Raw genomic sequence first — 27,955 nt, 5'->3', positions numbered from 1 at the left:
TCACACTTGTCATGGCCATGCTGGTGCAATGAGGATCATCCTTGCCTTGTTCTGAACAGTCATGGTTATTAGATGGATCATAGAGTATTCATAAAGTAGACCAATGTTCCAGTTTAGAAGAAAAGAATTGAGAGCTAATCTATACTTGATCAGAAGCATGGAGCAGAACTTTTTGACCTTTCTGTTGTCTTTTGAGGCAAATGGATCAATCATCATTTGCAACTCTTTGGTCTAAGCACCACTTGTGCAGATGTAATACTCTACTGGTGATTCCTCCAGTGTATTCTGAATTTCTGGAACATGAGTTGCCTGTAGATGTACATTTTCTTGCTCATGACCAAATTCAGATGTCTTTCTGGCAGAAAGCCTCAGAGCCTATGTCTTTCTGTTGATGTAAAACATGGCCACCTGATTGTCATCTGGATTAAAATTTTCTTTCCCGAGAGGAAGTGAGAGAAAGTTCTCAGATCATAGTAAATGGCTTACAGTTCCAGTAGGTTGATCTATAGATGACTCACCACTAGGAACCATAATATTTGTCCTTGTAGCTCTGGTATGAGGACCCCACCTCCCAAATCTTTGGTGGAGGTGTCTGTAGATGGTCACTTGATATGATGAGACACAATGAGAGACCCACCATCAGAACTTCTGGATTTTCCCAACACTAAACAGATGCCCTCATATATGGGGTCACAAAGATTTAGTGGGATAAAGGTTGATGGAGCTGATTTCATTGGTTTTGAAGGCCTCACATATGTAATTGGGTCGTAGGACCCACAGAATAGAAGCCAAGATTGACTTTGCTGATGTTTGGTCCTGTTGAAGGAAAGACCTTATGAAATCCTTCAGTACTGCAGCTCTTTCAGCCTAGAGGAGTGCTTTTTCCTGAATAGTCTATCCAGGCTTCTATAAACTGAACCATGTTTGACTTGGCAAACTTGACTAGGAACCCCTGGGACTGGAGAAGCCAAATGGTCTGACAAGGATGGACCCACCACCAGCCAATCATCCAAGTAAGGGAACATGCAAACACTCCACTGACAAAGTTGTGCTGCTGTACCATCACTGCCAGACATTTCATGAATACCCTTGTGGCTGCAGATAGGCCAAAGGGGAACACCTTGATTTTGGTAGTGTGTGTCCTTCACCACAAACTTGAGGAACCTTTGGTAGGAGGCTTGAAGGGGGATGTGCACACAAGTATCCTTCAGATTCAGAGGTTACCTCCAATCCCTTGATTGAAAGAAAGGGAGGATTGTCTTCAGGGAGTCCATCTTGAACCTCTCCCAAACCAGCAGTTTTTTCAGTATTTGTAAATCCAGTATAAACTTCAATCTTCCTAATTTCTTGAGGATTAGGAAATACCAGGAATAGAATCTCTGGCCACACTCCTCGGAAGGTAGGATCAAACATCTTCTGCAGGAGGAGCAACTTTAATTCCAACTGTAGTTGGACAGATTGAGATGGATCTGAACTGAAGACCAAAATCCACTGGGTTGGAGAAGGGTGAGAGAATTGCAAGCTTCAGCCATATTCCACAATTTTCAGGACCCACCACTCCTTAGTGATCAAGTGCCATGTCAGCAGAAAGGATTGGACCCTTCTCCCCAACTAGTGGAAATGGGAAGGCAGGCCTTAGAACTGTCAAAAACTGGTACCTGCCTTAGCCTGCATCTGCTGCAGAGTCGTAGGCTGATGCCTCTTCCTATGACTCCCTTGAGCAGGAAGCTGCTGCTTCTGTAGAGGGGGCAGGGCTCTATGACACTAAAAAGAGCAGAAGGGGCATCTTTGGAAGAATGGCTGCTTATAAGAGAAGAACTGGTATCTACCCAAAACCATCCGATCTGTTGCTGCTGACATTGATTGTGGTGTGGATTGATGCTCCTTAATCTGAGCCACTATCTCAGTAAATTTATCATTGATCAGGTTGTCCCCTTTGCAGGGCACATGTGCAAGACTATAGGGAAAAATTAAGCTGTGGCCCAATGATGAAGACACCAACTGAGGTGGTTTCTTCTGGCCTGGAGGGGAAATATCTGGAAGGAACTTGGACTGGATAGATCCCACTTCTTCATCCTTTGATCTGCGAAGGTATTCCCCTGAAGGAGGAGAATTAGCAGTTCTTGGTCAGAACTTGCACCCAGTTCTGGCACTCCTGTTACAAAGCACGCACTAGGGTGAGACTTAGAGCAGCCCTACTTCTTGGAAACATTTTATCAATTTTGGACCATAGAGACTCTGATCCCCTATCTTCCACCACCCTCCCTGTTTTCAGGTGTTAAGAAGGCAAAGAAATTCTTCAGTAGCTCTGATAATTGGGCTCTCACTGAACCGGAATTGGAGGAGGTGCATCTTCCTCAGAAACTCTCTTAAAGCTGGTGGTAAGGCTGCACAAGAACTCACCACAGTTGCAATGGCAGCCAGCTCCAAGGAGCTTCATGCCAGCTATGTCAACAGTTCTTGAAGATCAGAGCTTCTTGGCATTGATGGTGCTGGCAATTCTTCCATGCCACGACTTCCACACTGGGACTCTTCTGTGCTGAAGCACTCTGTTCCAGCCACCTCAGACAGCATTATGGTTGTCTGTACTGAATGCATAAATGTCACTTTGGAGTATGTACTCCATGCTGATGACACAAGCAGTGCCCTGGTGGGCTTCAGATTCAGGTAGAACAAATGATTCACACAATGGGGATCTTCTGCACCAGAAAAGAAGATGGCATCTGTACCAATCAAGCTAAGTTCCTTCTCAGTGATGAGGAGGGGCCCATTCCTGCTGGACCCTGTACCAATGGTACCAACCTTCTTTTCAGTTCTGGTGGGGATGGCTCCTGAGGTGGTTCCCCATGCCATTTAGGTGCCTTTCTCTGCACCTTATTTGTCATAGAAAGCTTCCACGCTATGCTCAACACTTGACCTAGGATGGAGCCCAGTGCCTTATGGGGAGAGATTTCCAATGCATGTGGGGATGAGAGAGGGAAATGTCCTGCCTCAGCTTCTTGCACTGGGAGCCAGAAGACATTTCACTTTGCAATGAAGAGCAGCTTCGCTGCATGGCCTCATGCTGAGATTTAGGGTTCTTCCCATCAGCACCTTCCAAAGGGCCTTCCATCTACCAGGCATAATACCGCTGTGCCCTGGAGGACATGTGACCACAGCTATAATAGTTCAATGAGTCATGGACCAGGCCCAAACATAAATAACAGATGGCGTAAGTATTCATGATAGATATACGGCCTTCAGCACTACAGATGCAGGCCTTAAAACCAAATAACAATGGACTTCTCCAACTTGGACAAAGTTTTGGAAGATAATTGGACACATCCATGCAGTAGCTCAGACAAAGAAAGACTGAAGGGCTCATGAGGCAAAGTGTGCATGTGTGAACTCTTGTGCATGCTGAGAAAAGTATTTTACTGAGCTTTGAGAGCTGGGTCCATGATGGTACCTTCGGATGAATGGTCAGATGAACCTGTAGATATAGAAGGTATCCTCCCCTTAGAGGGCTGGACAGAGCACAGGTACATTTCTTAGGTAAAAGGTAATTCCCACTTGTCTCTTCATTTCTGCCTACCTAGGTGATGACATCTAGAAGGATAATGTCCTCCCAACACCATGGTAAGACTTTGAAGTTTGGGGAATCTTCCCAGGCTGAGGTGATCTGAAGCCCAACATATATCCCATTGTTAAAATGTAAAGTGCAAGGTTAAGGATTGTACATCTGGATTCAGGTACCCCCAGGACTGCGTTTACCTATGGGTTAAAGGGTCAGCTGCCTCAGGCCCTGCATAGCAGGTGGTACCTTGCATGAGCAACAAGGCTGTGTGCCCTCATGACTTTATTGGCCAGTGTCCCCACTGTCAGGCAGTAGAGAACAGCCACCTGCTTCCTTCTCTAGCACCTCTTCTCACAAGCATCCTGCAGGGAACATACAGAGTCTGGAGCAGAGAGTACAAAGCATAGCAAGGAAGAGTCATTTTGCTCTCTGATGCAGCCCCTCCCTTCCTGTCATTCAAATACAAGAGGAGAGGTGGTGAGCTTGAAGCAAATGCTGCAGAACAAAGATGAGCTTCTCTGCTCCCTAATCCAGCCCTTCCTCTTGTTATCCCCTCCTCTACTGTCTGCAGAGTAGAGGGGAGGAGAGTTGGAGTGGACAGCAGAGCAAAGAATAATTCAGTTTTGGTTTGAATCCCTAGTTCTAATTTGTAGCAGGGCCAGTGCTAGCATTTTTTGCTGCCCTGTTTGAAAAATTACTGTGCTCGGGGCCCATCAAAAAAAAGCCCAGCTGCTTCCAGCAATCTAAATGTTTAAAAAGTGACACTCCCCCAACCAGAACCTGTGGTCAAGGAAAGAGTGTTAGGTACCCTAAGCAAACCTTACAGCCTTGTGCACACACACACACACACGCACAACATACGCACACACACAATTCAATTGTGCATTTATAATAAATTTTATATGAAAAAAGAACATTCAAAAGTACAGTCTTCTCAGGCAAAATATCACTTACAACATGCATATTATATTTACATGCACTGCTATGATGCCAACCAGAAAATCCTGCAAAAAAAAAAGACACTTGGAGCTCTGATGGAATTAGACATTTTGTAATGTGTGCTACATGTGGACTTGGCCCTCAGAAAGCCATGAATAAACGGAATTACCATTACAATATAGTAAACCTCCCATACCAAAACAACCCTAACTGCCAGCACTCAAACAATAACAACCTTATCACTGCAATTATTACATCAGGCTCTAGAACACCAATACACTTCCTATTAGGAAAACAGAACAAATCAGACTGCTATAGATCACTACAGATAAATTATATGGTAGCAGAATACGTCACCTCGGTCATACACGAACACACAGACCCTGACCAAATACAGAATAAAGAGAACATAAAATATAAATAGGAACGTGCTAAGAAGAAATGAGCTGGAACCCACAACAAGCCAGCCTCTATAAGCAGAGCAACAATGGAAAAACAGAAACATTACCATTCTTCATAAACATTAAAATATCAAACATCAATCATAATAGTAAAATCATAGTCAGTCATAAAAAGAATAAATATTTCAAACCAGTTTACAAATAGAATGTCCAAAATTTCCCAAACACCAATAAAATGTTTCAAAACATCTGATGAATAAAAAGATCCAATAATTAAAATGTTCTAATATTTCCCCCCCCCCCCCAAAAAAAATAAAATGTTTCAGTACAGTAGAACCATCAAATTACACCCAATAATTAAAACTAATGAGGATTTTTAAAAATCTCCTGCTCTCCATATCTGGGATATTTTGTTTCCAGTCATCTTGAGATTGTCGTGGATTGGGGAGGTAGAGCCACCCAAACTTTTTTTTACACACACACACACACACTCTCACTCTCACTCTCACACACAGTCCAATTCTTATATACATGCCTATGCTCTCACACACACATACATAAACACAAGCTCTGACACAGGGTCTCGCACACATTTCTCCAGGCCAGGGAGGGATGGGCCCCACCGCAGCCCCCTCCGTCCTCTTCCTCTTCACTTCGGGCTGTCGTGGGATGAGCTCCACCACAGTCCTGCGGGTTACTCTTTCTTTGGCCCCACCGGCCTTTCTGCGAAGTGGGGGGGGGGGGGGGCGGCAAATCTGTGCACACGTGCATAGCTAAATGGGGAATTCATATACCAACAGACAATGCAGCTCTGATTCCCAGACATAGGTATTTATTTCTTTGGATTTTTTTTTATATACCGAAGTATAATGGGGAGGGCCACAGAGGCCATGGCCCCACCAAAATATTGTCCTTCCCATAGAATCATTGCAGAAGATCCAGGGCCAGGTTGGATAGACAGGAACTGTTCAGTGGCAGGAGGAAAGTAGCACCTCTGCAGCTCTGGGCCCGGCTACTGCTTTGAACTATGCAGGCCTCTGTACAGTCATGACGTTCAAAGCAGCAGTCAGGCCAGGAGGCAGAGGAGGATGTGGTATCATCGCTCTCCTACTGACCAAGATGATGGAATGAAAAAAAGAAGACAGTAAGAAGTGGGAGGGGCTGGGGGAGAGAGGGAGGAGGTGGGGGAGGATAGAGAAAGAGAGAGTGACCTGTAGGGGGCATGGGGGCAGAGGGAAGGAAAAGGGAGGGGTCGAAGCTTAGTTGGTTTAGGGGCCTCCCCAATCAAAAAGGCATTTCGCTACCCCTGCTCCCAGATGTTGGCAGACTCATCGACTGTCCATCTCATCCTTAATTTTTCACCTCTGGATTCATGTTTTATTCCATTTTGACATCACAACTGCCAGCTTTTATGACTGGCTATGTCCTTGCTGTTATTACTGTACTCCCTCGTAGTGTGTGATATTTTCTGATACAAACATGTTTTCCCTAAACTAACTGAAGGTTGATACATTTTGCTAAACTACATATCTTGTAGCTGTGATTATATTTTGGTATGCGGTCTTGCTTAAAGTTACGTACCAGAAGGCGTAGTGATATATGGTTACAGTTATTTATAACAGGATACATTATAGCTGTACCCTTTTGATTAGAATATTTGTTAGTTTATTAGCCACCAGCTTTCACCTCTCTCTCTTTATGCAAGGATACAAGCATATTATATTGTCCCAGGGTCTTCTGAAAGTCTCAGAATTTTCTTGCACAACCTTGTGGGAGTGTGTGAAGCTGCAACTCCCTTGCAGAGGGTTCTGGGAGTGCATGAGACTGCATACATTTAATTAGAGACCTGACTTCTTCCATCTCAAGAAACCACAACTACACAAAGGCCGCTTGCAATGAATATGCCACCGCATTCTTAGACAAAATCAATAAGTTAAAAGCACAGTTCCCTATCTGTTCTCCAAAAAAAGGTACCTGAAGATTCTAATGGCATGGTTAAGTGGTCCACATTCAACAGAGTATCGAAACTGGAAATTGGCCAAATCATTACTAAAATTAAACCAGCCATTCACCCACATGACCCAATTCCAGCCAGATCCTTGAAACAAGTACACGGAGTTATCACTCAGACAATCACAACATTAGTTAACCTGTCTCTTTCAGAAGGAACTGTTCCAAATGTGTTTAAAACAAGCTGTGATAAAGCTGATCCTAAAAAATAAGAATAGTAGAACTGACATTTGGGACAAGTATCACCCAATATCCAACTTGTCTTTTTTCGCAAAAGTAGTTGAGAATGCAGTGTTATCCCAGCTTGTAAATCACCTGGAAGATCAAAATATTCTGTTCCCAAATCAATTTGAATTTAAGAAACATCACTCAACTGAGACATTACTCCTCTCATTAATGGACCCGATTTTATGAGGGCTTCACACAGATGAATCTTATTATCTTGTGCTAATTGACTTAACGGCCGCCTTCGACACCGTGAAGTGTGAACCATAACCTGTTATGCCATCAGATGAAAAACATTGGGATCAATGGCAGAGTTCTCAGATGGTTCTCCTCATTTCTAGCTAACAAAACATTCCAAGTCAAATTGGACAACCATATATCTGATACTTACCAGTGTGATACAGGATGCCCTCAAGGCTCAGCCCTCTCAGCAACACTATTCAATAGGGATGTGAATCGGTACCGGACTCGTTTCCGATATCGGGTTCGGGTAAAAACCGCGGGAAATCTTCGTTCCCGCGGCTTTTACCTGTTTAAATCGGCTCATGCCGAAAAAAAAACAAACCATCCCAACCGTTTAAATTTAATTCTTTCTAATTCCCCACCCTCCTGACCCCCCCCCCCAAAAAAACCTTTTTTAAAGTACCTGGTGGTCCAGCGGGGGTCCCGGGAGCGATCTCCCGCTCTCGGGCTGTCGGCTGCCACTAATCAAAATGGCGCCGATGGCCCTTTGCCCTTACCATATGACAGGGTATCCATGCCATTGGCCAGCCCCTGTCACATGGTAGGAGCACTGGATGGCCCGCACCATTTTTAAAGATGGCGCCGGCTGTCCATTACTGGACCACCAGGTACTTTTAAAAAGTTTTGGGGGGGGGTCTGGGATTAGAAAGAATTAAATTTAAACAGTCGGGATGGGTTTGGGGGTTGTTTTTAAGTGCCCTTTCTTCCCGCCCCCGCCCAAACGATAAGAGAACCCCACGAAAAATGTCGTGGGGTTTTCCTATCGGGTTCGGGGGCCCTCCCCCCAGAATTCTGACGAGTTTGAAAATATCGTCAGAAAAACTATTCACATCCCTGCTATTCACTATATACATGCTCCCACTATGTAAATTACTGACGAACCTAGGAATAACTTTCTTCTTGTACGCTGACGACATAAGCTTTACATCTCACTCTCCAGATCATTTGAAAATACAGCCTTGTTACTCTCTACCTATATGAAGGCAATACAACAAGAACTTTCGCAACTTAAATTAACATTAAGCCCAAAAAATACTGAAATCACTTGGCTGAGTAGAAACTCATTGATAGTTAAACCACCTGCCATAAATCTGTGTAATTTTCAAATTAACCCCTCAAATCAAATACGGGATTTAGGAATGCAGCTAGATGAGAACATTACAATGAAAATGCATATCAGTAAATTAATCAAGACAGGTTACACCAAGTTGAGGATACTTCATTGGTTGAAACCACTACCAACTTTTCAGGGCATCCGCACTGTACTGCAAACTTTAATCTTCTCGAACCTAGTCTACTATAACTCCTTACTACTAGGTCTTCCAGCATGTCACTTAAAACCACTACAACTACTACAAAATGCCGTAGCAAGACTCTTAATAGGATCTAGGAAATATGATCACATTACACCCTCCCTAATGTCACTATATTGGTCACCAGTACAATCCAGAATCTACTAGAAAACATTAAAGATAATTATCAACATCATTCATTCCAATGACACTGGATTGTTAGGAGTGACACTACAACCATACAATCTACAATGATCACTAAGATCTCAAAATAAAGGACTATTGACTATTCCCACAATACGGACATATCTGACACCAACAAGAGATTGTGTGTTTTCCAGAGTGGGTCCAAAGCTCTGGAATTCTCTGCCGGAGATATTATGTACTCTCAGATAGAAAGAAATTTAAAGGAGAGCTAAAAACATGGCTACTCAAAAATGCATATAAATTAACTTAAAAACCTCAGAATATACAGAAGGACACAAGATAATAATCGAAATCATGAAGAATAAATCAAACAAGAGTATGTAAGATTCTCGGAACAACCCACTGAATAAGATGTGAAAACGTTCATTCCAATTTATATTAAATACTCTTTGTCTTAAGTACCAGATCTATTAATAACATATACTAGAAATTCCACTTGATAAATATTAATGCCTGTCTATGAATAACACCTCTGTAATAAATCATTGTTTTGTTTGTTGAGTTAAAACCATGAATGTCACTTTGTAAACTGCTGTGATCTATATATGGAACGATGGTATATAACAGGGGTCGGGAACCCATGGCTCGCGAGCCAGATATGGCTCTTTTGAGGGCTGCATCTGGCTCGCAGACAAGTGTCGCCACACTTCGCGGTTCCCCGCTGACCCAGCTGCTCCCCGGTCCTCCGCCGCCCGGGCTTAAAATGCTGTCAGCCCGGGCGGAACGCGGCGGGACAGCTGGAGTCAGCGGCACCGGCATGCTCTCTTCTCCTCCTCCCCCCCCCCCCCCCCACGGCCCGGAAGAGGAAGTGGTGAGCATCGGGTGCCTGCGCGGAATAAGAGACCACGCTAGTGTGGTCTCTTCTTCCCGCGCAGGCACCCGATGCTCTCCACTTCCTCTTCCGGGCCGCGGGGGGGGGGGGTAGGAGGAGGAGGAGAGCACGCCGGCAGCGGCACTGACTGGAGTCAGCCGGGTGCCAGCGCTGGAGTCATCGGGTGCCTGCGCGGGAGTCTTCTCGCGCAGGCACCCGATGCTCACCACTTCCTCTTCCGGGCCGCGGGAAGAAGAGAGCACGCCGGTGCCGCTCAGCACCGGCGTGCTCTCTTCTTCCCGCGGCCCGGAAGAGGAAGTGGTGAGCATCGGGTGCCTGCGCGAGAAGAAGAGGCCACGCTTGTGGGAAGAAGACTGCAGCGCGGCTCGGAGGAAAATGAAGAGTTTCAACCGCGGCCGATGGGACTCCGCCTCCGCGAGGGCTGAAAATGAAGGAGGTTAGTGTTGGGAGGAGGCTGCTGCCGCGAGTTCCTGGGGTGGGGGTGGGGGAGAGAGAGAGTGAATGAGCGAGCAAGCGTGTGTGTTTGAGATCCTGTGTGTGTGAGTGAGATTGCATGTATGTGAATGATTGAGAGCCTGTGTATGTGAAAGAGAGTATGTCTGTGATTGAGAGCCTGCCTGTGAGAGAGAGAGCATGAATGTAAGTTTACCATTGGGAACCTGTATGTGTAAGTTTGTGATTGAAAACCTGTTTGTGTGAAAGAGTATGTGTGTATGATTGAGATCCTTTGTGTGTGAGAGAAATCATGTGTATGTATGATTAAGAGCCTGTGTGTATAAGTAAGAGAGAGATCATGTGTGTCTGTGTCTGATTGACAGCTGGTTTAGGTGATGGAGCATGTGAGTATGTGATTGAGAGCCTGTGTTTAAATGAGAGAGAGAGGACCATGTGTGTCTGTGTGTGATTGAGAGCTGATTTAGGTGAGGGAGCATGTGAGTATGTGATTGAGAGCCTGTGTGTAAATGAGAGAAAGAGAGGACATGTTTGTAAGCATGTGAATGAGAGTCTGTGTGTGAGAGAAAAAGACAGCATGTATTTATGTGATTGAAAGCCTGTGTGTGTGTGTAAGCGTGAAAAGATAGACAGCATGTGTGTAAATGTGTAATTAAGAGCCTATATAAGTGAGTGAGAAAAAACATGTGTATATGTGAGTACTGAGAGCATGTGTGTATAGGTGTGTCATTGAGAGCCAGTGTGAGAGAGAGCGCTGGTATGTGACTGAGAGAGGAGAAAGTTCCAAGCAAACCACCCCACCTCCTGCTAATTCAGAACAATCTCAGGACACCTGGATATCAAACGTTCCCAGGTATGCAGAGCAAAAAAATTTTTGTATCCTTATTATTTTTCATTACTGGATCTTTGTGTCTGCTATTTTGAAATATTTTGTTGGTATCTGGAAATGTTTTATATGAGTTTTAATTATTGGATATTCCTCTCATCAGCTGTTTCGAAATATGTTCTTTTTGTTAGTACAGTTTTACTGCTGATGATTTTATATTTCTTGATTTGTTTTATAAGGATGGGTGATGTTTCTTTTTTCCTTTGTTACACTGCATACAGAGACTCTGGCTTGTTGCAGTTTCCAATTCAGTTTTTTCTGCATGCTTCTTGTTATGCGTTTTGGTCTCTTTATTCTATGTTAGGTGAGGGACAGCACGTGATTCAGGTGAGGTTTTCTGCTGGCGTGTTGTTTCTGTGTAGGACTCTATAGCAGCCTGACTTGGTCCGTTTTCCTAATAGGAGATGTATTGGTGTCTTAAGGCCTGGTGTAATATTTTCAGAGACTTATTGTACATTAAAAGTGGGATCTTACATAAAATGCACACATTTACTTGTATTTAGTTTTAAACATATTGTATGGCTCTCATGGAATTACATTTTAAAATATGTGGCGTTTATGGCTCTCTCAGCCAAAAAGGTTCCTGACCCCTGGTATATAAAATATCTAAATAAATAAATGCCATTCTCTTATTTCTTCACAAACTTGTAGACATAATGCCCGTGTTTAGCAATTCTGAATTTTCCAGAACCTGCCCACTGATTTACATAATTAATCTTAAATTGGGCAGTATAGAATTTGGAGCAGTATTCCACTGTTTTGTTACAGGGGCCGTGCAAGGTTGATGATTGAAGCACCATTACTGACTGCAAGGGCCTGTTCCTATAAGGTCATCATTCATTTATGTTGTTATGAGAGATACAAAATATTAATGATGATCACCAACTTCAGTTTAAAATAGATGTAGCTCTCATGCAGTTGAATGTAGCCTTTAGTTTTCTAGTTATTAATTATTGATTTGGAAGAGATGGTTTTAAAGATTACCATATTATAGTTATCAAAATCCTCCCTCAGAATTGGAGTTTATCAGCTCCTATTCAGTTGCTTGTATTTTGGGAATCAAGTGGTTTCAATTTTATTTACTGTTTAACTTATGGGTATTTTAGATCTGAGACCCAAATAAAGTTTTTATAATTTTGTTTTTTAGTTGTAATTATTGAGGTTACTTTATGTCACTAGGAACTCAATCTTTTTGCCTCTTTTGTGATAATCCCTTATGTATTTCATTTATTAGTTTATTTGTAGGACTGTCTTCATGTTTATACTTTGTTTTAGCCAGTTTTGATCGTACTTTTTTTCTGTTCTCTGTTTTGAGCAAATTAATTTTTGGAAAGGCAGAATAGTAGTAGTAGTCCAAGGTGGGACTGGAAGGCATAGAAATGGTATTGGAGGGTCAACCAGGGCAAATGGCCAGGACACCTATGCCATAAGGATCTTTGTGGACTGCTGGCATGGAGCTCAGAGAAGCAGAACCAGGTTCCAAGCCCAGCTTCCAGTGGACATCTTCAGGAGAAAATCAGTGTGGGGCCTCCGAGCTGGCATATACTCAAAAGCCTTGTGGTAGCCCCTTCTTCCCTGCAAGATTTCTTTGAAAAGATGAGGGGCATGGCATCTAAGCATGTGCTGGCTTGCAAGCCCCGCACTGATCTTCTTCCATTGCTGTCACCTGAAGATCTCTACTTTAAATGAGCTGGGGAAGGGGCCATGGGGGCCCTGAGGGATAGCATGGGGGTTGATGGCAGCAGGAGAGGATCCAGAGGCTGAAGAAAAAAAAAGTTCAAGGACCTAGAATGAAGAGTGTCCATGAGAGAGGACCTGTGATTCGTAGCCAGGTTCAGGAAAGGACCTGGGAGAGATGACCAGAATGATTCAGATTTTAATTATACTGAAAGTAATGTATGCCTATAGGTGGTCTTGTTGCAGAGGTTCATAGGATGTGTCATTTTCCATACAGTATGGTTGGTTACAAGTGCTGACCCACTCGAAACTGAGGTGGTGCATGTGATGCCCAAAAACAACCCTAGGATCAAAACTAGCAAACTGTGGTCACTATTTTCTTTCTTCTTGTACAGCACCTCATTGGTATAATGGCCTTCTGTTCTCTGCTGGAGCTCTAGCTTCAGAGTACGTCAGTAATTGCAGAGGACTGAAAAGAACACGTTAAATTCTACAGGCAATAGTAGTAGCTCATGACTCGTCTCCCCTGCATTCATTCTAAGGATTCAGTAACGCTCATTGTTTTTTTTTTTTTGTGGAGAAGACATTTTAGTGCTGCAAGATCAAGCAGTATGTATTTCAGAATCACTGCTGACATTTTTTCTCTCTCTTGCAGGATTCGGGTTTAAGATTTCATTATGTAGCTTCCGGAGAGAGAGGCAAGCCCCTCATGCTGCTGCTCCATGGCTTTCCGGAGTTCTGGTAATCCTCACAGTTTCTTTCTGACCTTGCTAACGGTTTAGGGGCTGATTTTATAAGATTTATGGAGCTACAGATCAACTGCACAATCTAGTTGATCTTCATATAAAATGGTCAGTCAGCTTGGCTGCTTTAGCAAATGTCGCCAAGGTCTAGAGCCAGTATTCGGCTGCATCTATCATGAATTGGTCTCTTGGTTCGTATGTCATGGAGAAATGTTTTCAAGAGCCATTCTACATTTTGTGATGGCTAGATGAAAATATCTTTGTGGTGATGAGTCTGCTATGTACTGAAAGAGAAAAATATCTCTTTTAAGCTCCTCTTTGCCTGTGATTATGTGCCATCTATCTCATCCTGGTTGTGGAAACGTAGAAGCATGCACACTGGTTCTGTTATATGGTGTGGGTCTTCTGAACAGAATGTGGCAATCGTATAACCAGACATTAAACTGAGCTTCACATTAATGGAAAGAACAGGAGACAGGATAACATGGCTCAGAACTTATTTTGCAAAATAAAATGCAAATCCTGCAATGGTTATAGATTTGTAAATCACACGAGCAATAATAGGTTTGGGGATAAGGACTTTCCCTTAGTTTGCCTTGTGTTGACAGAGCCCATTTAAAGCCATGTAGGAATTATTTCTTCGTTAATTATTGAAAGGAATAATCATTGCTTTGTTAATTTTATTCCTAGATAGATCATTAATCCAGAATCGCTAGCAAACTAGTAATCTTTCGTCAACTAATAAGTTTTTTTCTTTCACTAACTAATAATTCTTTAGTCAGTTGAGGGGTTTATGTTTCTTGAAGAAAACAAATTATCAGAGAGGAAAACTAAGGGCATGCTGGCAAGCACAATTTATAACTCTACTACAGTTTTAAAGACCTTGGTGAAGCTTGTTCGCCGGAGTAACTCAAGTACTGTTGTGAGGACTGATGGCACCCAGTTGCCAGGATTTCCAGTCTCCAGCCACTTCCTCACCTTGTCTACATTATTCAAATCTTCCTTCTGTGGCTCCATTCTCACTTGTTTCTCTCTGCTCTGTGCACCCTGACCTTGCTGTTTTGGTCCCCCAGCTCAGCCTTTGGTTCTTGGTACGTTTACAGTGCACTTGCTGTTATCCCGATGCTCAGAAGCAGATCAGCTGAATGTGTGATTACAAGTTAACCAAACTCTATTTTTCCTCTTTCCTGAATGCATTCTTTTGAGGCAGGTGGTTGAGTCTTGTTCTAGGGTGGATGAGAGAGAGGAATTGCTGTTGCTCCAGTCTTTACCTTTTGGAAGCTGTGTTCTGGGGCCCTCTGTTCTGCACAGTTCAAAACTGTGCAAGAATTAATACACAGGTGGCAGTTATAGTCCAATATCCCTCAAGCTGGTCCAGATAGCTTTTTTGCAGCTGGAGAAAAAAATGTCACAAGTCGGTTATCTCCAGATGTTTGATCATTAATGGTGATGGAAGGATTTTGCGGACTTTGAATGAAGCCTGTACCCTACAGCAAGCAATAGAGATACAGATCCTGGTGCACCATCTCCAAAGTAATTTCTTAATTCATCCCCTTTCCGTTTATTAGAAATCGAAAGTGATAATCTTTGGCCCAGGCATAAATCAGTTGTTGCTTAGGTCATTCCAACTGATCTGAAGAGCAATACAGGAATCTCTAACTGCTGTCGGAGCAGGTGGTATTTGCATTATTCAGAAGAGAATACACATTTAGCTGAGTGGCTGCAGAATTATTGCAACCATATTGTGAAGAGGAAAGTGATTTGTTTTTGAGCACAGTTTTGTTAACATGCTTAGAAAAATTTCTAGTATGCAAACACACATTTTTGTAGGGCATGAGAGCATAGTGATCAGTGATCAATTAGTAAACCTGAGTAACTTGTGGCTACCTCTCAGATTCCTTTTCTCCAGCCTAAGCCATTAACATCAATACAGATGGTAAGCATGCCTGCTTATGTAGTAACTGATTTGTTTCTTTTTATTTCAGTGTTTCAGATTTCTCAGTATTTTGATATTTGTCCTTTCTAAGCTTTATCCTTTAGCAACACACAACCAGTGGACTTAACCTTGTGATGGATGAATGTGGAACTCCATCATTAAGGTGTAAGGCGCTGCCATGTAGTTCTTACCCTTTTATTATTATTTTATTATTATCTTTTTACCTTCCCAACCTTTCTTATCTGCCTTGAACCGATTCTCCATCCTCGAAACGCAGGTCATCAATCTCAAATGAAGTTTTGTATTAATCAAAATTAATACAAATAAATATATTCTCAGATCCCACATCAAACTCTATCCCCACCCCCACAATAGTGGGCTGAGAACCAGGAATGCCTGCAGAATTGTAACTTGCCTTGAGCACGAGTCTGGAAATCCAGTCTCATTCTGCTTCCCCTTTCAGCTACAATTGCAATGAGGGAAAGAAGCTGGAAAAGAAAAGGAAAGCACTTCTACCTTTGCCTGACTAAAAATGATTTAAAAAAAAAAACAAAAACAGTCTGGCATGGTAGTTCTGGTGGCAGGTGCTGTACACCGCCTTGTGGAAGGTCCTTGGTTCAACCTCTGAGTCGGGCCTTCTGTTCCCCAGATCAGCTGAGGCTGGGGATGCCACGAAAGCAGCATTCACGGTCACTAGTTGGGGGGGGGGGGGGGGAGGGGAGAATCATGGGCATTGCATAAGGGATGACATAAAGCTCCATAGTCTGGATAGTAAAGTTAGCCAGATAAACTTATCCAGGTATATTGGAGGTATATTCAATAGTGCAGCTGCACTATTAAATATAGCCAGCTAACTTTAGGACAGTTCTTTGGAATATTGGAGGTAGCCCTCCTAGTTACATCCCAGAACGCCCAGAACTTCTCCGGCCAACTTCTAGCTGCCTAACCTGTTAGCTGGTTAGAATTTAGCTGGATGTGGGCCCAAACCTAACTTCTGAGTTAGCCGGCTAAATGCTTCTGAATATGGACCTCGTAGTGGCTGGATTCAGGTCCTCTGATTGCGAGATTCTGGAAGGAGCCCTGGTGCAGGTCCTTGGCTCAGGATATCACTGCAATGACCAAACCGGGTATGCTGGAGGGAGGATATAAAACAGGGCAAAAGGCTCCCGATGCCAGAGCCTAGCCCTGGTTCTGATTGAGCTAGAAGTACAAAGGAAAGGGAGGAAGCTGCTGCGTGTAGAAACAAAAAAAAATAACATTAAATAAATCCTAAGAGATGCAAGTTTTGAAAATCCCCATAGCTGCTGCAAAATGAGAAACAAAGAAACACGATGGCAGAAAAAGTCCATGCGGCCTTTCTAGTCTGCCCAGCCACACCAATGAGTCCGATCTACAATCCTTTTCAATCCTTCAGAGATCCCCTGTGCTTGTCCCCAGGCTTTTGTGAATTCAGATACTGTTCTTGTTTCCATCACCTCCATGGGGAAGCAGTTCCATGAATCCACCACCCTCTCTGTAAAGAAGTATTTCCTAAGATTACTTTTGAGAATACCACCTTTCAGTTTAATCCCATGAGCCCTTGTTCTAGAGCCTCCTTTCCGTTGAAAGAGGCTCACTTTCTGTGCATTGATACTTTGGGGACAGGATAGGGGAGATATAATAGAGAAACGTAACTGTCTTTCCTCTAGGGTACACATATTTAGATCTTTATGCTTTATATCAAAGACCATTGTCCATTTTAGTAGCCACCCTCTGGATTGATTCCATCTGATGTATATGCTTTTGAAGGTGCAGTCTCCAGAATTGTACACAGAATTCTGTTTAGATTTCACCTACTATGCAGGCTCATCCTACCTTCTTGAGTCCTGCAATGATGCCTCCCCACCAGCAGAAGCCCTCAGTAAGCCTCACCAGTCTTGATGAGCTCCTCCTTGCTGCTCTTGCCACGCCCCATCTCCAGGCCAATGTAACCTTGCCTTTCCAGAAGTTCCCTGCCTTCTTATGGAGACACCCCTGGATCTCTGACCTGGCCATTCTTTCTTGTACCTTGTCTTGCCTTGTGGCCTTCAATCCTTCTTGCTCCTTGCCTTGCCGTGTGGCTTTTGGGCCTTCATGCCTTGCCTTGCCTGCTTTGTGGCCTCCAGCCTTCTTGCTCTTATAGTAGCCTTCCTTTGGGCCTGTTCTAACTTGTGTCCTTCCTTGTGGCTATTCCTGGCCTTTCTCTCTGTTTCTTGTTCATTGTTATCCTTGTCTGCCTTGTCTAGCTTTGTCCTTGTCTACCTAGTCCAGTCCTTGTTCTTTCTTGTCCTTGTCTGTCTGGTCTTGTCCTGTGCTGCCTTGCCCTGGTTCCAGTACCCTTATTCCAGCCCCTCAGTCCAGCCTTGCCTGTTCCAGCTCCTACAGGTAAAACCATGCTGCTTTGGACCTTGTAATCCATTGGATTCCAGAAACTGCACAATCCTCTGTTTTCCCAGTGATTCCATTAGTTTATTCACCACATACTTTAAACTATCTGGCCTGTAATTCCCAGCCTCCTCTTTACTGTCTCCAATCCTCTAGAGCTACTGCTAACTCTAAAGAAGCATTGAAAAGCTCAGCCAGCATAGCTACAGAACTTCTCTGAGTTATCTGGATACATTCAGATGTAGCCCATCTGGCCCCAGCACTATATCTACTTTAATTTAGCTATCTCTTCATGAACACAGTCTTTTTTGAACTTCAGGTCACTTCCCTTCCTATTTGTGTCCATTATCGGTGATTGTATTCCAGGCTCTTCCTCAGTGAGCACTGAAGAGAAATTTTTGTTAAGCAATTCTGCTTTTACTTTTCAGTCTCTACATATTCCTCCTCCAAGGCTCTCAATGGAACGTTTTCACTTCTTCCTATTACTATCATATCTTTAAAAAAAATTCTTATTCCCCCCCCCCCCCCCCCCCCCCCCATTTTACTGTATTAGCTTTTTTTTTTTCATTTGCTTCTTTGCTCTCCCGATCACTTTCCCAGTTTCTCTTAGCTTTTCCAGATATAGTTGCTTCTCTTCCTCTTTCTCTGATCTCTTGTAGTTTATGAACACTAATCTTTTTTTCTTACCTTTTATAGCTACTTCTTTAAAAAAGTAGCTCTTACCTTTATTTACCTTTTCTAACAAAAAGGTTCATTGCCCTTACAATATCTCTCTTTGGTTTTTCCTATGTTTTTCTATTTCCTCTAGATTTTCCCATCCAGCTAATAACTCCTTGAGGTACTTTCCCATTTTAACAAAGTTAGTTTTTCTGAAGTTAAGGACCCTCACCTTAGTATGACCAAACACCACCTGTGCTATTGAACCACATTATCCATTCTGATATGGAATACATTGATGGAACAGTTCTCCCTGCAGAGAATCCAGTATCTCACTGCTTCTAGATGACATTGCAGCCAGGATGTCTAATCAACATCCAGCAGATTGAAATCCCCTAGCAAAAGCACCTCCCCTTTCATAGCAATTATGTGACTATCCTCCATTAAATATTCATCCATTTTTTCTGTCTGCGATGGAGATCTGTATATTACACCAATATAAATAATGTTCCATCTCCTCTTTCCAGATTAATCCACAATACCACCTCCTTACCTTGTAAGACCTGCAGTTCTATTACTTTAGTATTATTTTTTTATATATGTAGCGCCATAGCTCCTCCCTTTCTTCCTAACATGCCATTCCTGAATAGATAGTAGCCTTGTATAACTATATTCCAACCATAGTTTCCATGTACCATTTCTCTGTGAGAGCTACTACATCCAAATTGGCCTCCTCAATTGACTGTCTCTAGAGCTGGGACTTTATTTCTCATTCTGTCAGTATTAGTGTACATAGCAATTCAATGTCGACTTTTTTCCCATTTCTCTAAATGTGTTTAAATCTTTACTTACCTTAGGGTTTGGTTCACTATCCCTGATGATCCTAGTGTAAAACCCTCCTCAGTAGGTTTGCTAGCCTGTTTTAGAAGATGCTGCACCCTTCTTCAGTAGGTGGATCCCATCTCTGCTCCATATTCTTGGAACATAATCCCATGGTCTAGGAAACCAAACCAAAATGCTCTTGTCAACACTATCTACCCAACTATTCATTCATTTCCAGAATGCAACTGTCCCTACCTGTGCCTATATCCTTGTCTGGGAGGACTGAGGGAAATACTACCTGTGCACCTATCTACTTTACATTCTCTTCCAAAGTCATGAATTCAGTTTTGATATGCTCATTGTGGTACCTAGCAGTATCATTTGTTCCAACATGGATGAACAGCATCGGATAATAGTCAGTTGACTTGATGATTCTCAGCAGACTCTCTAATATTTTGGATTTTAGCAGACAGCACACTTCCCGGGTCAACCTGTCTTTATGGCTCTGTGCCCTTCAGAAGTGGGTTATCAACCACAACTACCCTTCGCCTCCTAGGTTCAGTGGTTGTTGAGCCCACAGCTTTGGGGTTTGCAAATTTCAGTAGCTCCTCATTCTGGGAAGATTTCTCTTCCTCCATTTTCAGGGTGGCTGGCATACTGGTTCTTCAGTTCGAGAGAAATTGGAGTTGAGGTGTAGAGACTAATGACTGTAGTAATCTGGCTCCAGCTATCATCTTGTGATCCACTTTCATCTTCCCCTCTGCTGTTTTCCATCTTTGATGCCTCAATAAGCATTTCATTGGTGAAATCCTCATTCTCCCAGATGTTTCTCAGTTTTGACACCTCATCTCTGAGTTCAGCCATCTGTTTAAATCCAGCTGCAGCATTAAGGATTGCAACATGTCCTTATGGGAAAAGCGACACCACTGAAACTGGGAATTTCTGGACCCAGAAGCAGGAAGATCGGGTCTGAGGAAAACTATTTTTCAAAATGAACACGAAGTATGTCTTTCATCTTAAGTGTAAATTTATCCAGAGTCACTTCAATGCCTCCTATAGTGTAGTTCTCTTCCACCCTACGGCCACCACCATACTTCACTGCCAATGTAAGACTGTTAACCAAATCCTTAAGATAAATGAGGAGACCCCACCATGTAGTTATCTAAACCCAAAAGAAAGGCTCAAAGAAGTAATTGCAACAATCCTGCCAGCATAACCACGAGTAATGAAGGTTCACTTTATCAGTTTTCTGAAGAGTGACCTTTAATTTTCTTTTACCATTGTAATTTAATTTAAAATATTATTTAAAGTATGGTGTTTCAGAATATAGCAGTTTTTATTAGCTGAACAGTGTTTTCAGTCAACCAGGTTTTTTGGTAACATAGGCCATCAGGGAAACCCAACTTTCCCAGATTTTTCAATTGCTATACTTTTTATAAATTAAAAAAACAAACAAACAGCTGTGTGTGGGCCATATTAGGTAGCAGTATCCTGTTAAATTCCCAGTAATATACAAAACAAGATAGGATTTGTGCTGTATTGAATGCTTTTCCTCATCGGCTCTGAGTGCTGGAGGGGAATTTCCTTTAAGACGATTTGTCAGCACTGTCCCATTGCTATCAGGGGCTTCCATGTTAGCAACATTCATTTTCCCTTCCTGGGGTCCAGTATGTCACCTCAATTTACTCTGTCTTTAGTATTTAGGAAAACAGGGTTCAGTATTGTGGTAGTGATTTTACTCTCGTGTTGGCCATATTCTTCACTCTTTTTATGTGCAGGTATTCTTGGCGTCACCAGTTACGAGAATTTAAAAGTGAATATCGAGTTGTGGCCCTTGATTTGAGAGGCTATGGAGAAACCGATGCACCTTCTCATTGGGAAAATTATAGTCTGGACTCTCTAATTCTAGACATAAAGGATATTTTGGACTCTCTAGGTGGGTTGGTTAGCAGTGAGTAAATTGCTTGCTTTGTTCATTTATCATGTCAGTTTGTTGCAGAAATAGCAAGGTTGTGATATCTAAGATTTCCATCAGTGCAAACTCCCCCACAGACTAAAACGTAGGGTTTGTGTTGATGTAAACAAAAGGGCCTAAATTATCAAGAATATTGGTATCATTTTTATGCAAGCTGCCCTGACACAGACATGACTGTTTACCAGCATTGTACCCCCTGCAAATTATAGGACTGCTAGGATAAGTTTCACAATCCTTTACTTTTATCTGCAAGACAGAGTGCCAATTATAGGCAAAACACTGAAGCTGCCTCTTTGCTGTTGGGTCTGCCTCTTTCCTCCTCCTCTACTGGATGAAAGAACAATCTTGGCTTTTCAGCATATTCATGAGCCAATCTCAGTTGGGTGCATTGGGTTATAGTGTTGAGTCTACTATATACTAGTTAATTGATCAACAAGACTGAAGTCTGCATGACGGTCTGGTCTGGTCTCTGTATTTTTAAGCACTTTTTATCCAAGGTGCCTTATAAAGTTGAGAAATGCCATGAAGTGGAGAGAGAGAATTGAGGAAAGAGCTCTCTGCTTTATTCACCCATCCCCAACAATTCTAGTGTAAAACCCTCCTCAATAGGTTTGCCACTAACCAAAAGCAAGAGAGAAAAAGTATGTTTTAAGATGATCAGGCGCAGAAGGTAAAATAAAATTTTGGGGGGTTTAGGATAGGGCTAGTAGGGGGATAGATTAGGGGAAGGGGGAAGGGAATGGGGGAAGGCTGCGGGCATCGGCGCAAGCAAGATGCACTAGTATGCATTCCCTTGTGCTCACCGACTCCCGATTTTTATAACATGTGCACGCCTGCGCGCACATGTAATAAAATCAGGCTTCCATGTACACGTGCCGGATAGCGCGCGTACCTTTAAAAATCTACCCCAGTATGTTCTTCACGCATTACTTTGAGCTGTGTTTGCTGTTTAATCCCCTGAAGTTCCCCACAGCAAGAGCATCTAGTCTTTTCCTGCTTTCTCTCTCTTGCCCTCCTCCATACCCAGCTTGTAGCTTCTAACATGGCTACTCTTCCTCCTGCGGTGCTGGCAACTCTCCTCTTTCTCTTCTGTATCTATATGAGCAGTCCAAACAGCTACTGCCCTGTACTATGTGACTGCAGCCTGAAGAGGGAGATTTGGCCAGTGTTGCCAAAGAAGGCGTGTCTATGTTAGAAGTTACAAGCTGGGTGTGGCATGAGGTAAGAGAGAGAAGGGCGATACCCCTGTTTACAGACCCACTGATGCTGTAGCTCAGAGGTCATCCCTTGCTTCCTGACAATATCATCAGCAAAGGCCTTAACTGCCTGCAAGGGCAGCCTGGACACCACAATGTCGGCAGGCAAGTAAGATTGCAAATTTAACAAAGACAAGCAGGCTAGAAAAGGGCTTGTTGGTCGGAAATGGCCTGTGAACAGTAGTTTTCCCACCTCTGGTGTAGAGAGAGCTTCCATACATTACTTGTCCTTGGAATAATAAGTATTGATGTACAAATCATCTTCTTGACAAAGATAATGTTTGAAAGTTTTTTTCAGGGGAAGCAGTTTCCATTTTGAGACACTTGGCATCTGGTTTCTGAATTTTGACAGGAAGAACAAGAAGAAATTAAAACCTGAAATATTATCTGTAAATGCCACAGGAATCTTGGTTCACTGATTTCGAGTCCTTTCATTGTTTCAAAAGACCAACTAGCTGAATTGCCAGAAGTATGTTGGAAGTTTTCTGTAAATCTTTATTTTAAAGACACACAACAGAACAAACCGTAAACAAAGCATAATACAATGAAAGCCATAAATTCAAAGTTCAGCACATTAAATCAACTGGGAAGAGCAGATCTAGCTCTTGCTCTTCTGCCATGCTCAGTACATATTCCAAATCCAGTTGTAGGTCTCCTACTCTCCCATAAGAGCATACGTAAGATGGTCTATTAAAGCTACGTCAAAGACATTATTTTTCAAGCTGTGGCACTATTTTCCAGAAGAAAGCAATAGTTGGTTAAGTAGCGTGAATTCACTGAGTCACCAGCTTTCTCATATCGTAAGAGAGACACCTCGCCCCCTAGTATCACAACAAGCCAATTTTTACAGTTGAGTAAATGAACTAGAAGAACCATTAATAAATCTCACATTCCACCACTGTCCAAATGTCTTGAACAATCTGCAGCTCAACCACACATGAATATATGAGCCTAAAAGCCAAGCTGGTGATTTTAAAGTTATCTCCTATCAGCATCCACTTCCATAAATTCCCACTAATAAATTGAATGTAAATTCAGATGTTGTCAGAAGGAGGTTTGCTGGAAGGTTCTATAAGAATCCAGAAAAAAATAGTGCTACTATGAGGGCAATTTTGGAATCTTATTTATGCAGGTTAAATCATTTGCCTGAAAACTGTCCTCTAGTACTTTAGTCACACTGAGAGAAGTTGTTCCTGAGGGCCTGATTGGAGTGAGGGAGGATAAGTACATGCACAGACTGCATATTCAACTCAATGCATGGACTTTTGCAGCAAAACTCTACCTGACACAAAGCAGGTGCAACAAATCAGTACGAAGTGCATGGGTTAAATGTAGACTTTGTCCCTATCTGGACGGTTTGAAAAATGTCCCCTTCTATTCATAAAAGCAACTCACTGGTCATTAGTGCTGCCAAGCATCTCTGTCCAGGGTAACATGGGATTATGCTCCAGTTTGAGCATCACTGGAGACTCTCTACATTTACCATTACATGCATCCAGTTTCATTGCCATGGGAGTTCAGCTTCCATCTTTTCGTCTTGCAATATGAAGAGTATTTGTCTCCTTTTCTTTTGGATTGCTCTTTAAGGATATTTTGCTCTCTCTGCATTCTTTTAGGGTTCAGAGACTAAAATGAACAAGTTTCCTTCTTTGATCTTGTGCATATCCTTCTGTTCCATTTTCTACATCCGCTATTTGAGAGGCATCAGAGACACTTTTATTTAATTATTTAAAAGAATGTGTTTCCTGCCTTATCCATTGTTCAAGACGATAAGATAACTTGATCTTTGTGATACTTTCCAGCCTCTGAAAAGCTGGATGGTATGGAACTTAGATTCTTGAATTCACAAAAAATATCTTGTTCTCATCAGGACCTTAGTGCTGTGGAGAGTCAGAGTGCACATTATATAAGCTTCATATTAATAAAGCCAATTCTTGATGATTCAATGTAGTCTGGGTTTTCTGCAAGGTCTTCAGCACAGTTGATGTGACTCAAGTACTTTACCCTCCCTTAAGCTTGAAGTTCTTTTCATCCCATGTAAGGTTTAAAAAAAAAACCAAAAACAAAAAAAACCAACTTCCTGATGAGGCTTGAAATGTTTTTTTTGTGATTCAGTGGTCTTTAGATTTAAAATGTATGTATTGCCAACTTGTGAATGCCCAGAATTGGGCATTCAGAGGCCATCATTCGAATGTAGTATCTTTTCCCATGGCTCAAAAACATATTTTCTTTTAAGTGAACGTATAAGGAATATTTGTAGATATTGACTGTCTCATCCACCTTCCCATGCTCTAAGTGGGTCCAAAAGAAAGCTTTTTATTTTGTCTTTCTCAAGAGGTTTCCTGGTTTCCCCAGAATTGAGTCCCATAAGAAAAAAAAAACTTTAGCTTGCACAGAAAAGCAAATTTATGTGAGCTAGGGAAAATCAAAGGTTAGTAGGACTCATTACTCATTATAACTGATAAACAGGAGTATGGATAATGGCATCTGATCTTTCTATATAAAGTGTGTATCCACAGTAATTTGTATACATCAATAGTACCGCACTGTTTGTTTGTATCATACACATTTACCCCTTCTAGACATGTTTTCTTTTTGCTCTGACAGCTTCCTTCTCCTTTGGCCTTCCGGTTCAATCAGAAAGGAATTTTTGTACAACTATTATGACAACATAAGCCGTTATCTGCAATGACTTCTGCCTCCCCCCGTATTTTTATCTCTTTCCATTTAGCCCAGCCATCACGGAAACTATCCTTGTCCAGGGTCCGAAGCCTGCAGCATCTTTTAGAATCTGGGACTCTTGCACCCTGAGTCTGGCTTCTCGGTCACGTTTTTAGTCAACGATTGGGGCTAATCTCCCTGCCTCTGAGAGATTGTGCATGCTGCCTCTCACCAACCCCCAGGTCAAGGGGCAGGAGGCAGGCTTGGGAACTCTCCTGCCTGGCAGCATCCCAGACATGTCTAGTTCATGGAAAATGTAATCTCCTTGCTGTATACTGGGCACATTTAATTTCATTTACAGTTTCATTTACAAATGTATATCCTGCTTTTCCATGAACTGCTTAAAGCGAGTTACAGAAATTAATATACGCAATGAGTTGCTTACAGCCTTCTCCATGACCACCTCATAAAGCATTTTAATGAGCAGCTTTCTTTCCAAAAGGGTTTTTCAAACAGAAAGTAAAGCGAAAGATGACCACGTTTGCAAAAAAAGAAAATCAACAAAGTAGTTGCGTGAAGATATTTTTATATGACTAATAAATGTTTACAGATGCAAGCTATGTAGGGCCACTAAGGTTCTTTCTCTGACAGATGAGCAAAAAACTCAATTTAAATTAAGCCAAATCCACAAGAAAAATTAGAAACTGAATATCACATTTATACAAGTGTGGACATCCCAAGTGAACTGAACTGCCTGCTCCAAGGGGAAAGAGATTGTAAGAGCTATCAGAAAAAATGCTTCAAAGCAATGAAAAGGTTAAAAAGGTGAACATCGTTGGGTATTATGTAACCAAAGTAATGAAGGCAAAAATTCAGATATGGAAAAATGAAACCACTGAAACGTGGCCTCTACCAAAGCAGCATCCTCTGGAGGAATGTGGGATTTATTCAGATTTCTCTCTCTCAGTTATAGATGTATTCTTTGTATGAAAAGGCAGCTTTTAACAGAGATGCTTTATGCCTTTTCATGTTTTCAGCAATGTTTTCCTGACATTTCTGCAAAGGATTTATGGCTGTGCTGTTTAGATTGATTATATACTTGTAACAGTGAAACTATTTACCACATGAAAAAAAACCCATAGGCAACCACACTTAGCTCCCTTGACTTCTTCTTTCACCCCAACTCCACCCATCTTCCCATATCCCTCCCCAGCCCAACCATTCCCTTTTGCTATCGGAAGGAATAATAAAACAGCCCCAGCTTTATTAACATTACATTGCACCATAATTACATAATCCATGTTAACAATTTGTTACCTGGCCAGCTGCTCTCAGCCCACCTGAATCTTTGGAGCCCGGTTAATTTTGAACATTGTCCAGCCCCTAACCAGCACATAGCTTTTATATGGAAGACCATTATCCTGCTCATTTTCTACCTTGCATTTGCTGTTCCCAAATAACAACTAATCAGCTAGCAAACTACATTTTAAAATATTTTATAAGATTAAGATGCATGATGTGAACTATTTTATATTTTACTTTGCAACTGCAGCAAATACAGAATATTAAAGAGACATTTCATATATACCCTCCAGAAATGTACCCATTTTTTTTAAAAATTGCAGTTAAAGATGTTGAGTAATTAGACATTTTTCCCTCAGTGCAGATGTTTAAAATGTAAAAAAAAAAAAAAGCATTTTTAGAAACTTTGCCATTGTCCAATGTGATTCTGGGCTGGGCTGGACCATTGTCAGTCATGCTCTTGAGTCCTTCTGACTTTACTGTACAGCACCTGCTTCCTCCAAAGCCAGGGAACCTCTCCAACCACTGGAGAAAACATCAGGAGAGCTGCCAGTGCCATTTAGCTCAAATTTAGGAAACTGAGTATAGAGAGAAGCCAAGGGTGATCGGAGAGAAAGGTATGAAGAAGGGAGAAGGGAAAGAGAGGCTGAGAAACGTCAAGCGGGTCATCCAGTCTATTCCAGAAGAGATTCATATTTTCTGTTGCCTTTCAGTTGCTCTGCAAACTGTAGCCTAGATTCATCAAAATGCTATAATTTTCACATGGATAACACCCGCCACAAGAAAAAGGGGCATGGCTATGATAATTTTAGAATTACTGCACTGCGTGCTATCTTAGCACTTCACATAGGTAAGTTAAACTAAGAGAGAGAGAGAGACACTTTTTATAAGGCCTTCATAGTAGGAAAATGTATTAATATCCAGGGGTGGATTCCCGATGATGACCGGCCCGGGGATTCGCCACCCAGGCCAGCCCAGGAGATACCACGTGGTCTGCCGAGCGCGGCTCTGTCACAGCCACGCTCGGCAGACCACGTGACTAGAACGATCGGCCCACCGGGGGATGCCCGATCCCCCGATAGGGCAATCCACCCCTGTTAATATCACTATAGAGGGCCAGCTAGTAACTCAAGGTAGGGTTTTGGGGCCAGTTTTATTTGCAGAGTGAGGCGTACAAACAGCACAGTAGACCTCAGTGAAGATCTGACGTCATTTGGAGTGAGGAAAGTCAGACTAAGATGAGATTACTTCAGTGTTCTCTCGCACTAGCTTAATAGTACCCTGGTAGAGAGTCCATCAAGCTAGGGTGAGAGAACATTGTGGAAATCTCATCTTTGTGTGACTTTCCTCACTTTGTGTGACATCAAATCTTCACTGAGGTGTACTGTGCTGTTCACTCTGCATGTGAAACTGGCCTACAAAACCCCACACCACCACCAAAACCTCACCTTGAGTTACTAGCTGGCCCTCCTATAGCAG

General features: G+C 42.3%; 1 protein-coding gene across 2 annotated transcripts in view; it reads left to right on the top strand.

Moving 5' to 3' along the window:
- Positions 1-27,955, top strand: part of EPHX4 (epoxide hydrolase 4) — a 50,893-nt gene that overhangs the window by 5,164 nt on the left and 17,774 nt on the right. For both annotated transcript variants that reach the window (XM_029617688.1, XM_029617689.1), the window contains exons 2-3: positions 13,377-13,462; positions 21,061-21,218. In XM_029617688.1, the coding sequence (XP_029473548.1) occupies positions 13,377-13,462; positions 21,061-21,218 (244 nt within the window). The remainder of the gene's footprint in view (positions 1-13,376; positions 13,463-21,060; positions 21,219-27,955) is intronic.

This window comes from Rhinatrema bivittatum, chromosome 10, assembly GCF_901001135.1.
Source record: "Rhinatrema bivittatum chromosome 10, aRhiBiv1.1, whole genome shotgun sequence".
NCBI classification, from domain to species: domain Eukaryota; kingdom Metazoa; phylum Chordata; class Amphibia; order Gymnophiona; family Rhinatrematidae; genus Rhinatrema; species Rhinatrema bivittatum.
The sequence above is the reverse complement of the archived record's forward strand: the minus strand, read 5'-3'. Positions and strand labels throughout refer to the sequence as shown.